Below are 14,530 nucleotides of genomic sequence, written 5' to 3'. Positions count from 1 at the left end.
ATTGTACAAATTGTCTCTCAAGATGTTCCAGTAACATTTCAATTAGAGCTTTAACTCCTCAAGAGTTACACAACCTACAACATATAGCTATTGTTCAATTCAATTAAAACTCAGACAGAAAAAGGTGTCCTGTTTGTGACGAAACCACCATCTATCCATCAGCTTTTATCACACTTCAGACTATCAGAAAGTGAGTAAAAGTGGAAAAGAGGAAAAGTGGAAAAGAGTTTCCACTAGCATCCAATTAGTTTCCTATGACCTTGAACACTTACAAAATGCTTTTCATTAAATGACAGGTAAGAGAACAGAGTGAAAAAAAAATATCAGTCTGTTAAGGAATTTGGTCCTCATATTTAGGACCCTGCATTTCCTTCAATAGATACTATGCTTCATGTTGTTTTTTTTTTTTTAAAAAAAAAACCTCACATGCCTATTATGAATCATTGCAATAAAAATACTACCTTTTTTTCCCCACACTGTGCTAGGCAACTTTCTTTCCAGTCAAAGATGATGAATTTAGTCAAGAATCATAAAAAAAAAAAATTGAACTATGAATTCTGGCACAGTCAGGAGTAGCAACTCAACTACTCCAGAGTGCTTAGAAAATAGGCTTTAGATTTTACACCAAGAAATTGGATTTATTGTAAATGCCACAGTCACATTGATAGACAGAGCACAGACTTCTGGTAACAAACAAACATACATTTTTGTAACTAAGTGTTTCTACTTGGTAAATAAATGCATTTTGCACAGCCTTCCTTTTAAATGTGCCTAAACTAACCTAAATAAGCAGACAGCATAGCAGAAAAGGGAAACTTATGTAACTGTTTCTTAAGCAGTATATAATATTTTATATTATATACACACACATTTTCATCAACAGTTCAAATTATACCCAAATGAAAAAAACAAAAACAAAACAACAAAAAACCCCCACCCCCAAACTGGCGCTCCTCCAATACATTTACCACCTTTCCCTCAGGCATAGTTAATTCAGGTATTTGTCAAGATAGAGGAATGACAGTTAAAAAGACTCCCCCCACAAGAAACAAGTTACACAAAGAATACTGTATCACTACAAATTTTTTATTCAGAAGCCCATCTTTAAAAAAAATCTCATTATGAACTTGTTTGGTCAAACTACAACACTTTCTAGCAGACATACAGTAAAAATGGCATGGCTCAGAATCGACCAGATCTTTCACGATCTCTTGACCGCCTCCTATCGCGTTCACGTCCTCCTCCTCCACCACCTCCACGACCACGATCTCTGGATCTAGACCGACGTTCACGGGATCTCGACCTGGATCTATGCCTTCAAAGAAAGTATGAACATTTTACTCTTTCATCACATTCAGATATTTACTTGCAGTACTACGCAGTGGAACACTTAGGGATCTAAGTAATGAGGGAGAAGACAAGATAATTTTTTCAAATTAGAAAGGACTGCTAAATCAGCACTCAGGCTGCAAAACCATGTAATGACCAGCTGAACAAACTTAATGCCAAGGACTCAACATACCCTGCTAAAACACTCAACTGTTCACTACCAGTCACCCATTACAATGGATGTGCAAGACTTCAGGAAAGGCATGTAGAGGAACCAAATGTGCTGTTACACAGCTGTTAAAGAAGCAAGAGAAGGGGACACCTGCTCTTGCAGTTATGCAAGTTATGCTCGTAACAACACACAGCAAAAGCCTACAGCTGTTTCTAAGTCCACTCCTATTAAATCAACTGCATTAATTAGCAATGACAACTCAGTTATCTTTTTTTTGGGATTTTTTTTTCCTTTGGTTTTTACTTTGATGTTTCATTCTGTGTAGAACTACTTTCAAGTCAGTCTATTTCATATGACCTACCTTTGAAACTCCACTAACACAACAACTGATTTTTTTTTTTATATCAAGGATTACTGCTAACCTGTGACACCTTTAGCTGCACAAAGAATTTAAATAGGGCCAATAAAGACAAAACTGGATGGAGGATTCAGCTCTTTGTTTGTTTTACCACAGACTGAAATTGGGCTATGGGTAGAACAATCATATTACAAAGCCAAACACACAAATCTGACCTTTCTTGCAATAAAAGGTGATACATTTTAATTAGCCTTATTTAGTCCAAGAGATCCAGATTCAGACCAGGAGGCTAACACAAGAACATACTTTGTCTTTTTCATGGATCATTCAAACATCTTAAAAGCTTACATTTAAAGTTTAAATTAATATTAATTGGGATATTTTAGGAAAGTATTTAGCTACAAATACATGTGCCTAAGCAACGCAATCTACTTTTTCCAAAAGTTAAATTCATCCTCACTAATCCTAAGACACTGCCAATTAAGAGACATTTATAGGAAAAACACGTTCACAATCCCAGGCTCCTGCTGTGGTAGAAAGACACCTACAAAATTCTGCTCTATATAAACGGAAACTCAACAATTTTATATGCCTAATCCTAAATAGCAAGGTCCTAAAAGCAAGCAGATGGAATCCAGCTCAAAGTGAACCATCCACAAGACAGATATGATAGTAACAGCAGTGGCATAAGCCTTTCCACAAGGCACCTTAATACATAAATAATTTAATATAAATATATAATAAAATGTATTTATCACAGTCTTCTTCGCTATTAAGCAAAATCACTATTCCTTTGCCCTACTGAGAATTCCTATCAAGAAGGGTCACACTGTGAGGCCAGTGCTAATAGAAATTGCCTGTTATTAATACTAAGGAAGGAATACAGGCTAGAGAAGTTAGCCATTAACTGTTAAAACCAAATAAGGTTTAATATTGAATATAAGCTATAGATACACTTGATTGCACGTAATGCTGAGAGTGGCCAATATGATCCTGCCCAAGCACCCACTAGCCAAGTAGCCCGCTTCTCACAGCGGCCCCAAGCAAATATGTTCAGAAGACTATAAAAAAAGACAAGAGCCATAAAGCAATACTTCTAAATAATGTCCACCTCTAACAGTTCACAGTTTGGAGATTTGAACCACAGGCAGGTGTTATGCACTTAGTAACTCAGTGAATGTTCCTCTCCTTGAACCCTGCCTTCCCTTCTCTTAAAGCCACATCAACTTTCAGCATCCACAACACCGCAGAACAAGAAGCACCACAATTTTTTAAATTATTTTTTAAAAAAACAAAGACCTATTCTTCTGTCCTAAACTGTACACTCAGTACCTTTACTTGATGCCCTTTCCTTGGCATGTGTCAGAACTGCGTTAGGAAAAACAAGACAGTTTAAAGGTTTGCCTTCAGAATTTTCAGCAACTGATCCTTAATTTACCTGTTTTAATCGTGTTTAAAAGCACACTTACTTTTTACGACGACGCCCATACAACTCGCGTCTTAACTCTCGAGAAATGGGCTTCAAATGCATGAAGTTGCAGAAACCGCCTCGTGTACACTCTCTGAAACAGAATTCAAGAGACACAGTTGAAACTCCCAGTTCTACACTGCATCTGTTTGCCCTATGCCCTAGTGGGCCCTCCAGCCATCTAAAAAGTTAACCACCTCCAACATTAAAACTAGTAAACTGCAAGCATCATTTACTGACACTGACTCACTCCTAGATCAAAATCCTAAGAAGATGGCAAAAGTCAAGAGCCTGACTGCAAGTCCTCCATAGTAACATTACCTGAAGTGGTTTTCCTCCTACACTAAGCCACCCATGAAAGCCACACCCAAGCAGCCACCCTGTCTGTGCAAACATTTCAAAGATACTGCCATAGGCAAACAGGAAGTCACTTTTTACCCCATTTCGTATTGACGGCAACAGGCCTCTCTGAAGTCAGTCACAGGTGAAAGCTCAGCATGAATGGGCTGTCCATTAAACCAGCGATTGTTCAGGTCAATCACAGCCTTTTCTGCATCTTCTTCACGGCGAAACTAAAAGCAAAATTAACATTTTCTCATGTTACAGTGAAGCAACAGAAGTAGATCGAAGATTTCTATCAAATCAGTTGCATGGTATATGAGGCTTAGGATTAGTTGTCAAACTAGAAGCTACTTCAGAGTTCCTGGGACTGTTCATCAAACCCAGGGTAAAGATCCTAGCTTTTCATTAATCAGGACTCGGGTAATCAAAACATTGATATTTTCTCTTAATTATGTTCTATTTGTTTTTTCAAGTTTTGTGGCTTGTATTAAAAGACGCTAGAAGATACTGTGTTTTCTTAGCACAACTTTACACAAAGAGAATGCTTAAGATTACTTTCTAGAACACTAATGCTCCACATTTAATGGATTTTTAAAAATATTTAAGAGAAATCTGCATGAGAACTGAAGCTCTCATTTCTTTAAATTAGAATTTACAAAAATCTGATCCTGTTTTACGATGAACGTAAAACTTAAATTCAAAATTCCTTTTCACAGCTAACTACTTGCAAATTTTTAAAAACAACTTTTATTTGGATTATGATTATTTCTGATTATTAAAATTTTAGGCATGAAAGTACTTTCCAGTTAAGGGAAAGTACAGTAAAAATATTAAAACTCTCACACATCCCCAACACTGTGTACACACAATAGAATTTCTGCAGATGTACTCATTATTCAAGAGATACCAATGAATTTTAATGCTAAACATTAAGTGCTCCAGTTTGCACCTTAAACCACTCAGCTACTGTCAAATGTAACTCGGTTACAAGATGTTTGCTTTAACTGGGAAGTTAGAAAATAAATGCAGCTGCTGAAAATAAACACACCTGCTGCGAGTAAAACCCTACTCATAATGAAGTGCTTAAAAAGCAGTGTGCTGGGAAGACAGACCCCAAATTAATCGTGGCAAACTGAACAGTCCAGCAGCGGTGACTGTGATCATAACAATGTAAAAAAAAGTGTTAATCTATGAAAACAACTATCAAGAAAGCTTCTCAATCTCTGAAATTCTTTCTGATTCCATTCATATTTTCACTGTACTTTGTATTGTTAAACTGGAGAGCAGCTTATATCCTGAAGAGCTACTCTTGCAAAATCTACAAGCATCCAGTAGCTTTTAAAATGATAACTTAATAAATACCAGCCCTACTGATGATATAAACATGTCCCTTTTTATCCTACCTTTACGTATACATTTCCAACTAGATGATCTCCAAGGTTATCACAAACGTTCATCTCCTCGACTTCGCCGTATTTCTCTTCCATTTCTGTGAAGACCTCCTAAGCACAAAGCAATCAATTAAAAGTTTGCAGCACATGAGTTATAAGTACAGAAGTCTTGCAGTTAGCTGTTAGCAAGCACAAAGGAAGGCCTTCCTTAAAAAAAAAGCAAACAAAAACCTTCTTTTTTTTTTACATTTCTGTACATTAGTACTTGTTTGGCCTGTACTGTGTCCATCTGTAAGTACAGCACTAACCATATACAATAAAGGGCAATGGAAAACATTATGCATACGTTATTTACAGAATACCCAAGATGCACTGAAAACACTACACATATGCCTTGATGCTATAGTTTTCCTTAATTTGCTTCTATACAAATAATTAAATATAATCTAAATTTACAGGAAAGAAGAGGATTATGGAATCAAATTGCTACATCATTTAAGTTGCTGCTTTTTAAACAAAGTCTATTATAAAAAGCAAAGTTAAAGCCAAGCTAACCAAAGGTTATGCCAGGAAACATTTAGCACTGAAAGTTTTATATGAACACCTGAGGAAACAAATGCTTTTCTTTGAATCCATTTAATTATGGTATACACTGAATGTATCCAACTCATTTGTGTTGACAAATCCACAAACACTTTAATGCATTTTTAAGTCTTTTGCGTACCTCAAAGAATTCATCATAATGTTCCTGCATCTCAACATCGCTCACAGCACCTGTAAAAATCAAGAGTCATATCGATTAGAGTCTATAAATAAGGAAGATTTTGATCATACTACAAAACAATCTAGAGAGGCCGTCTGGAGCATAAAAGACACCATATAGCATGGAGCTAACTAATAGGAATATTAAAAATAAGCTTTGAGTCCCCAAAGTATATGTCAAAACATTACATTGACATGATCTAATCAAAACAAATTTTAATGAGAGCCAAACTTGTATGCCACAAATTTAAAGGAAGGGGAATTACTTTGAAGTATCACTTAAATTTAATGTACAGTCCCACCATCTATCTACCAACAACTTTACCTAAACAGAAGGCAAGTGCTTTGTTACATTTGCATATTTTAAAGCATGATTACAATTTAGTGTTCCTCTTCCTAAAGGCAGAGTTTCATTTTAACATGTCCACCTCTCCACCATATACACTAGAATTTGAGAGCTCACAATGTAACATAGCCCAGAATTTTTTTAATTTGCTCAAAATAGTTATTGAAATGACACACTTTTCTCAGTGCCCTCAAAGAAAGGTACCATAATGCTTTGCAATAGAGAGCAATTTTCTAGTTTAACTTTGAATATCACTTAATTTTTCTGTAGTCCTGCAGAACACCTTTTAGTGCAAGACAAGCCAGCCATATATTCAGGTTAGGTTATTTTCATGCTCCAAGCTGGACTTTACAAATGAGTGCTGCTTGCCTGCTGCTATAAAAAAAAAAACCACACAAGTTTGTCTGATTTTTCAAAGCATTAAGAATATAAAAATGAATTTCATTTATTTTTTCCAGTCTATAGCATTTTAAACTACATTAAGCTGTGTACATTAAAGCCTAATGTATTAACTCTTCAGCAGTTAAATGGTTTATTAAGATCAAGCGGAGCAGTTTTAAAATGAACCCTGCATTTTATGCTAGAAAAATATTCTAGCTTTAAATTACAAACACTACTGTTTTAGTTCACAGAACGTGAAAGACAAGAGACTGAGTCAAGTAAGCTGAGTTTATTCACTTCAGGCTGCTATGAAGCAAAGAGATGCTTTGGGCTCAGTAATTTTTGGCTAATATTACCATCTGGATGAACTTCATGTTTTCCTTCCGAGGCCCTAATATTAACCAGCCACACTCTCTGGAACTGCCATTACTTTTCTCCCACCCAGCTCACCTCCAGAAGGCAGCTAAGGGGTATTTGTTATATAGTTTAGGCTAACAATGTTTCTGCATTTGAAACATGTTTGCTTTTAAAAAACTTTCTTCTTCCCCACTGCTGCCCCATGGTTATATAGCAAACTACAGAATATCAAACATTAAACCAGTATTTCTAGACAGTTTAATACTTAACTATATTCCCAAGGTTCTGCCAGCACCACTGATAACATCTTACTAATACCTAGGGATTTTTTATTTATTTATTTATTTTTAAGATATCAGGCAGGGGCTCTGTAAGCCACACTGGGAATAACTACTTCTTAACAGATGGACGAGTGCTAAAAACTTGTAAGGAGATTTCATTGTCAAATTAGGAGATCATAAGCAACAATTAGTTAATGACTACTTGAATGTCCTTCTAAAGTGGGAAGCATACATATGCACAGGCTTTACAAACATTCATCTTCCAGGGCTACCGGTATCTGAACCTTGAGAAGCCCAATTACTAATTACAATACTCAGGAAAACTATTGCTGTTCAAAACTAAGGTTAATCCTCTACGACGGCAATAGAAAGGAAGACAGTTAAGCAACAACAACAAAAGCATTAAATAGCTACCCAAGTTATCCATTTAAAATACATGCAGTACTTAAGTAGGGACAAATATCAGAACACCAGGGAGGCAGGAGTTTCAGCAAACCTACTGGTAACAGAGCTCCAGCTCTACCACAGGAGGTAGAGTCGGGCTCTGCTGAACAGCTACCCGCTTGGCAAGACAAACGGGAGTTGGACACCAGCGTTTAGAACACTAGAGAACCTGCTCAAGGCTCTTGCAGCTGTACAATCTAAACAGCTCCACAGACCAAACTGCTGTAACTGTGCAAATTAGTTACCAGCGCATTGAGGATTCAGGGACAGAGTGGAAATACCCAACCGTAATTTTTAAGTTTTGTTTGTTTACTGGAACAGCGTTAACCACTAAAGCATCTGCAACAAGAAAGCCTACCAACCAGTGGTGGAACTGTTTAAGCATCTAGGCAAACTTACATTGCATTATCACGTATCTAGTTTGATTGTGCGACAAAAAAGTCAAAGTTACTTGATTGGGCCATTATTTGCTTTCACAAACAGAAGAGACAGCGTTGACTTTTAATTTACTGGCTGATTTCACAAAGCATGTCTAATCAAATGCTGGTAACTAATCTGAACTAGTCTATAATCCAACAGTCAAAAAAAAGGAATAGCCAAACAAAGCTTTATTACCACACAGTCAATATTCACTTCAACAAGAAATATTAGTTAGAAAATAACACCGATCCTTTTTGTTTCTAAACTTTTTTTTTTTTTTTAAATCTTACTCTAATATTGATGATTCAATCACAATGGTGTATCAGTAATCGCCGATCAACAACCCTGGTCTTTTAACTTTTGCCAGTCTCACAGTAGGTGTGTTTTCTTATGCCCATTCCTACCTCATGAAGAGTCATTAAATTAGCTCAGGACCATACCCAAATGCCTTCTCCTCCTCAAAAGTACTTTTAAAGATATTATTTTCCTAGGTAAATATGCAACTTGGTTTTGGAATTTGAGTTTTCAAAGCATGGAAGGAATTTTAAGCATGCACCTATCCAAAAAGGACAGCTGCCAGAAGGGAAGCATTTGTCAAACCATATTCTTCCAAAGTAGACTCTAAACGGAAGCTGCATTAACCTAGGAGAAATTTCTGCATGCAGGCTGAAAAATTTAAAGTTCAAGTTCTCTTAACATTTACAGAGCAGGAAATCTGTTCTGGATGAAGCCAACATGTCATTGTCCTGCCTTTTTTTTTTTTTTTTTTTTTTTAGGAAGTGGAACCTAATGGGTAACACAAAACATACAGAAAAAGCATTCCTAGGATTCAGGCAACTGGCCGGGAGAAAGGCAGAGGGAGGAAAGCAGTGCAACCGAGACTGCTTTACAGGAGAAGTACAATTTCAACCCTTTTTGATTTAATAGATAGTATTCAGATTCCCCTCATAGTTTTGGGAGTAGGGAAAAAGGCGAGTGGGACAAAAAAAAGGGGGGTTTTGTTTGGTTTTGGGGTTTTTTTTTTGGTGTGTTTTGGACACATTTAATGAAACGTGGTCAGTTTGATCTGTTAAACTAAAATGGTAGACCAGCTTAAGTCGACACTGAGCTCTGACAATCAAGCCCAGGGAACCAGTGAAGGAACTTGTATGAACTTACAGCGCAAACCGTCAGCAGACTGGGAAGAGTTTTGAGGGTTACGGTAAATGTTCAAGAGGGCAATGGTCTGAAATACAAAACGCAACAACTTTATATTATGGAAAATAATTTTAACAAGAAACTGGTTTCCTTTAGGGTCGCTTTAGCCGAGTCTGTGCTGAAAGAGAGGTGGTTATTCTCTCCCAAGGAGAACTTTCACTTTGCTGGTGATCTTTCTGAATCAACCTAACACTGTAAAGTAATAGAGATCTCATGATACCCCATTATTGTATTTTTAATTTTATTCACCAACATTACTGTAGAGGGGTTTTGAATTACTTCAGGCAGATGTGCAATAGGTGGCATCCAAACACAGTATTCAAATTACAAGCATAACAATTTGTTTGAATTTGGTTTTACTGAATGGTTTCTTAGTAGCACAACCCCAGGAAAGCAATACAATAATTACAGCATAACATGAAATCTCCATTTTCCTAAAAAAGTTAAGATGAAAGAAAACCCACAGTCTTGGGAAACTTACCGTGCATCATATATATACACACACCTAATTTTTTATTTTTTTTCCTTTTTTTTGTTAAATCAAGAATTTGAGAAATGTCTGCAGTTTAACCCTTTAAAAAGAATGCAGTGTTACTAAGCAACCAAGTCTCACTTTGCAGCGCAAAAGAGAACCTGCATCAAGTCCAATTTACGCAGTCAGCTCTGCATTCCGATTCGCAGACATCTGACAAGCTCTTGATCTATGCGCAAGAAGAGTTCCATCACTTGTCCTGTTTGCAACAGCTTTATGTCAGCAGCTCAGAAGCCAACATTATTTTCTCATAATTAGGAGTGGGCTCTTTAACACCATTCTTTAAAAAAATTTCTCCAACTGTGGGACTTACAGTGTGAGCCGTCAGCCGTCTGTGCACTGTTTTGGGGGTTACGATAGATGTTTTGAATCAAGATGGTCTGCGGGGAAAAAAAATAAAAAGGGGAATTCTACTGGCTGCTGTGCATATAATAGACAATTGCAAAGAGACAACTTGTTTGCAAACAGCTAAAAGTAATATTTTATGCTTAAGACTTCCTTTTGCATCTGCAGAATATCTTCTAAAATTGCATCCAGACCATCATATTATGAAAACAGGTTTAATTAACCACCAAGAAAGAGCTGCATTTGTCTCCACAGCTATCCTCAATATGGGAGTCATGAGGCACAGTAACCTAGAGCGTCACGCTACGTGATGTTATGGAGATGCCTATCTTTCGAGATCAGATTCGTTCTTGGAAGTCTAGGGGCAGGGGGGGAAAAATAGTGTTATGTGCACAGCATATAATACATAATGCCACAGAGTCTCACATGTTACACTGGACAGTAAGGTTTTTAGGGAAGAGCTACGTCTCATTTTGTGCATCAGGAATTTCTTGGTGGAATTTCTGTTTAAATAATATAATAGCATCATGGGTTCACATGTTTCCGATCCTTCAAATAAGGACAATATCCTTTTAGCCCTTCTGCTTTTTACTTGAAGAATTAGCCCAGGCAGACTTGAAACCTTACATTTGTACCGTTCTTCTTAAAATCAAGTTGTCTGAAAAAACAAACCATGTTTAAGTTAGTAAACTAATATTACAAAAAAATTCCAAATGTCCATATCACTGTAAGCAGCTCAAAAAATTGAAATTTGATTACTTAAAATACAATCTCAATGGTAGTTAGTATGAATCGCAATCCCCAAATAATTTTAGCTTACACATTATTACTAGTCACAGTTAAGAATTCAGAGCTTAAAGAAGTCACAGGACCGGCAACGTCACACCTACATATGCTGCCCACTTAACACGTAAAAATAAATAGGTCTGTAACATCACATTTCCCAATCACACACTTGTTTTATAATGGGTACGGTCACACCAACCAAGTGCTTCCGTGGCCCAGGTTTAACATAACTATGTTTTAGCCTACAATCAGAGAGACAGAAACATGCATGTAGTTACAGTGTTTCTGCTGATTGGTGGCAATTTGATCACCCTGGATTGTATGACCTTTCCTAACACAGCTCTTCTATAGAGGAGCTGCACCAGCAATAGCAACACAAGGTAAAAATATTGTGCCGGTAACTTCCTAGCAGTAAGATATCTGTTCTTCTGTTTTCTATCACAGCTGATTATCAATCTGCATACAAATAAAGATTTCTGTAGTGAACCCTACACGTCCCTCAGGTCCGTTTGAGATGTTACAACACTGTACACCTGCCAGGTGCGATGCAGGAGCGGTCCCAGGCACCGCTGGGTGAACCTGGCATGCCCTGCTGACCCGCTTCAGCTGGCACTGCTAACTGCAGGTTCCAAAGCAAAGCTAAATCCTGCACTGACAGAGGAAACTGTTATTGCAGAGAAGTTTTTTTGGTAAAAAAAGATGTAGGATTTTTTTTTTGGTGGGGCAGGGGATGTGGTGGTGGTTTGGGGTGGATTTTTTTTTTTTTAAATTGAATATTAAATTTCCAGAAGTGGAAACCTCTTTGTAGATGAAGTACCAGACTGACTGGTTCCTACCAATCAGTAAGTAACCTCGACAGCCCGGCCCAGAACTACCCTGCTCACTCACGCACTTGCAAAATTTAACTTCACAAGCACCGTCGCTCTGAACTCCAGCCACATGGATAGTTCTTGCCTCCCTAGTTCTCCCCAACCCAACACCAGCCCATCATTCTAATCAACCCCGCTCCAAGTCAGCTAAAATGAACTTGCAGAGGACTCCACTGCTATGTAAACTTTACCTTTGTAGGTAAAACTGCTGATAATGCAACAACTTCCATAAGCACTACTTATCACAGACAATACTCCCAAAGAAATCTATTTACCTGTACACCTTGACAATCAGCAGTGATAGAAAAAGGCAAAGCATCCAGTTCTCCAGGAATGTAATTTGTGAAAACTACAGAGCTCACAATAATAAAAACCCTACCACACACTGCACCTTTTTTTTGGCAGACATGCAGTCACACATCACGTCTCTAACAATATTCACAATAGCCAAAGATTAAATCATCTGTCAAGTGACATACACACCCTCAGCAACCAGGCAAGTTCTTTTCAAGGAACAATTCTTTCACATTCAAAGCAAATATGTAAGTTACTCTTGAAACTTAAGAGCCTGGGTCAGAGAGCAAATACAGCGACAGAGGAGTTGCTTTGATTTATTAATTGGTTTTCTTCTATTATATGCATAAAGGACTTAAGCTCACACCTTGGAGACAGGTGGAACATGCTGCCATTGTTTGTGATTTAAAAAATCTGGGATGGTTCAAGTGCCTAAACACCACTGAGAAGGCACACTCACCTGAAAGTTAGCACTGGTTGGTCTCTACTACAGGCAAGCTTACAACAGCATCGCTTCCTGCAGCCATTAAGGGTGACAGGAGATAATTAGAAATGCTGGGAGAAGTAAACCGAATACCCCCAAAAAAGTAAAACCCCTTATCAACTGGGGCCAAAACTGAACTAGTTAATCTGGTGCTCAGTAATTATTCACTTGTATCTGAGAATCTACGTTTTAAAAGCAAGAATATACTTCCACAAGAAAGAGAAAACAAAAGGAAAACAAACCTGGCTAAAAGTTGGTTTGTTGTGCAACCGAGAACATCTGTCTCCATGACGACAAGCTCCAATTTTGAAATAAAATGAACAGTTGACTCTGCAAGTAAAAAAAACCCAACAAAGTAGTTACATATTGGAACAGAAAGACATTAATATGCAATTCCTATAAAACATATACCCTAAATGCCTTTATCTTGATGTGGGGAAGTAACTTTAAAAAGAAAACAGCCCAGTACAGGAAAGCATCACAGCAAACCTGCTCATGTTCATTCCGCTTTACCCCTCATTTACAGGAAGTCATCTAATCAGTTTTACCCCTTACTCAAAACCAAAGTGCATTCACGACACCACCACAGATAGAAGCGATCACTACTACTGTTTTACCCTTCTGGTTCTCCATTCTTGTCTTTCTACGTGTTTCACTGGCTGATGGGATAGGAAATAATGTGAAAAACAGTCTGAAAAGTTACCCCACAGGCTATATGGTTGTGTTTTAGTTCATGCAACCCCCTAGTCTAGACAATACAACCTGCTTTAAAGGTGGTACAGTTGTACCTACCTAAAGTCTTATAAGTCACCTGCTTAAAGTTACACTCTATGAGTAACTCAGACTGCTGCCAACACAGTATTTGAAATAATTCAGATAAAAGAAAAAAATCACGTTACAGAGAGAATACACATCGACAAAATAAATTCAATTAATTAAGCCATTTCCATGAATGTAGGTAAATTTGAAAGGAAGCATTTAATTTTTTTTTTTTAAAACCACAAACTTTTCTTGATTTAACCATCATCTAATGACATCTTCAAAACTATTCAGGTTTAGGAATGCCAGTAAAACTCTCACATATAAGTGTAATTCACATGGAACGATGAAAGAAAAACATAAGGCGTTTAGTTACCTTGACTGGGAAAACCAAATGCAAAATTCTAAAGGGCAAGAAAACTATTATGGGCTATATATGGGTAAGTGAAATATAAGAATTCTCCTGGAAGAAAAATTATTATTCCCATGCTCATAGTTGACAGCAATTCTTTCCACAATCCTACGTAACCAAAATCAGCTCATGGAAGGGAGAGATATTAAAGCACTAAAGCATACCTGATCTCTAACAAAACGTTCTGCTGTAAAACTGTAACATGATTACTCTTCATTACGTTTTTGAAAAACAGATACTTAGCATTACAATATACTTACTGTCATTTCTGAACTCTACCCTGAAACAAAAAAAAATAAATCTAACTATAAAATTTCCAATAGTGCCTCCAACTTCCAACATTTTCTGGAGAGTTCTGCTTGCTTTTTGAACAGAAAATAAGACCGGTACAGGAATTTCGTGCCTGCTGTGTTGGCATACACTGTTAAACTGTAACGCACTCTATCAGAAAGGATGCTAGAGCAAGAGAGGCTGCGACATGGCTTTTGTGACAGACGAGCCAACTGGAACTGGCACTGGCATGCAGCACTACAAAGCAGAAGGAGAACAGAAGCCTCACGGCCAGGGGCTGACAAGAGCAATTTAGTCCAGCAGCACATCGATGCCCCCTTTTCATTTTTACGAGTGGAAAAACACGTTGGTTTGGTCAGGCCGACGGTGACCAAATTTTCGTGAGGAGGGTTTGGTAAGTACGCTTCCAACAACCAGAGAAACTAGAGGCGTTCCCGACGCGTAGAAGGCTGCAGGCAGAAGCCTGAGGATCAGGATGCAGCAGTCGGGGAAATCCTCCGCACCCTGGGG

General features: G+C 37.6%; 1 protein-coding gene across 3 annotated transcripts; it reads right to left on the bottom strand.

Moving 5' to 3' along the window:
* Positions 1-611: 611 nt before the first annotated feature.
* Positions 612-14,168, bottom strand: LOC104526790 (splicing factor U2AF 35 kDa subunit). Of its 3 annotated transcripts, XM_029085544.1 has the most exons (9): positions 13,990-14,168; positions 12,801-12,888; positions 12,535-12,591; positions 10,094-10,160; positions 5,785-5,834; positions 5,073-5,171; positions 3,766-3,899; positions 3,329-3,421; positions 612-1,315 (listed from the first exon to the last, which is right to left on the bottom strand). In XM_029085544.1, exons 5-9 carry the CDS (start codon positions 5,812-5,814, stop codon positions 1,183-1,185), a joined length of 489 nt encoding a protein of 162 aa, XP_028941377.1. In that variant the 5' UTR covers positions 5,815-5,834; positions 10,094-10,160; positions 12,535-12,591; positions 12,801-12,888; positions 13,990-14,168; the 3' UTR covers positions 612-1,182. The 3 variants fall into 3 exon arrangements, with proteins under 3 accessions (XP_028941377.1, XP_028941376.1, XP_010168642.1); XM_029085543.1 differs by lacking the exons at positions 10,094-10,160; positions 12,535-12,591 and adding an exon at positions 9,210-9,276 and having other exon boundaries at positions 13,990-14,020; XM_010170340.1 differs by lacking the exons at positions 12,535-12,591; positions 13,990-14,168 and adding an exon at positions 9,210-9,276 and having other exon boundaries at positions 12,801-12,891.
* Positions 14,169-14,530: the final 362 nt, after the last annotated feature.

Source organism: Antrostomus carolinensis, unplaced genomic scaffold (assembly GCF_000700745.2).
Source record: "Antrostomus carolinensis isolate BGI_N321 unplaced genomic scaffold, ASM70074v2 scaffold18756, whole genome shotgun sequence".
Classification (NCBI taxonomy): Eukaryota; Metazoa; Chordata; class Aves; order Caprimulgiformes; family Caprimulgidae; genus Antrostomus; species Antrostomus carolinensis.
The sequence above is the reverse complement of the archived record's forward strand: the minus strand, read 5'-3'. Positions and strand labels throughout refer to the sequence as shown.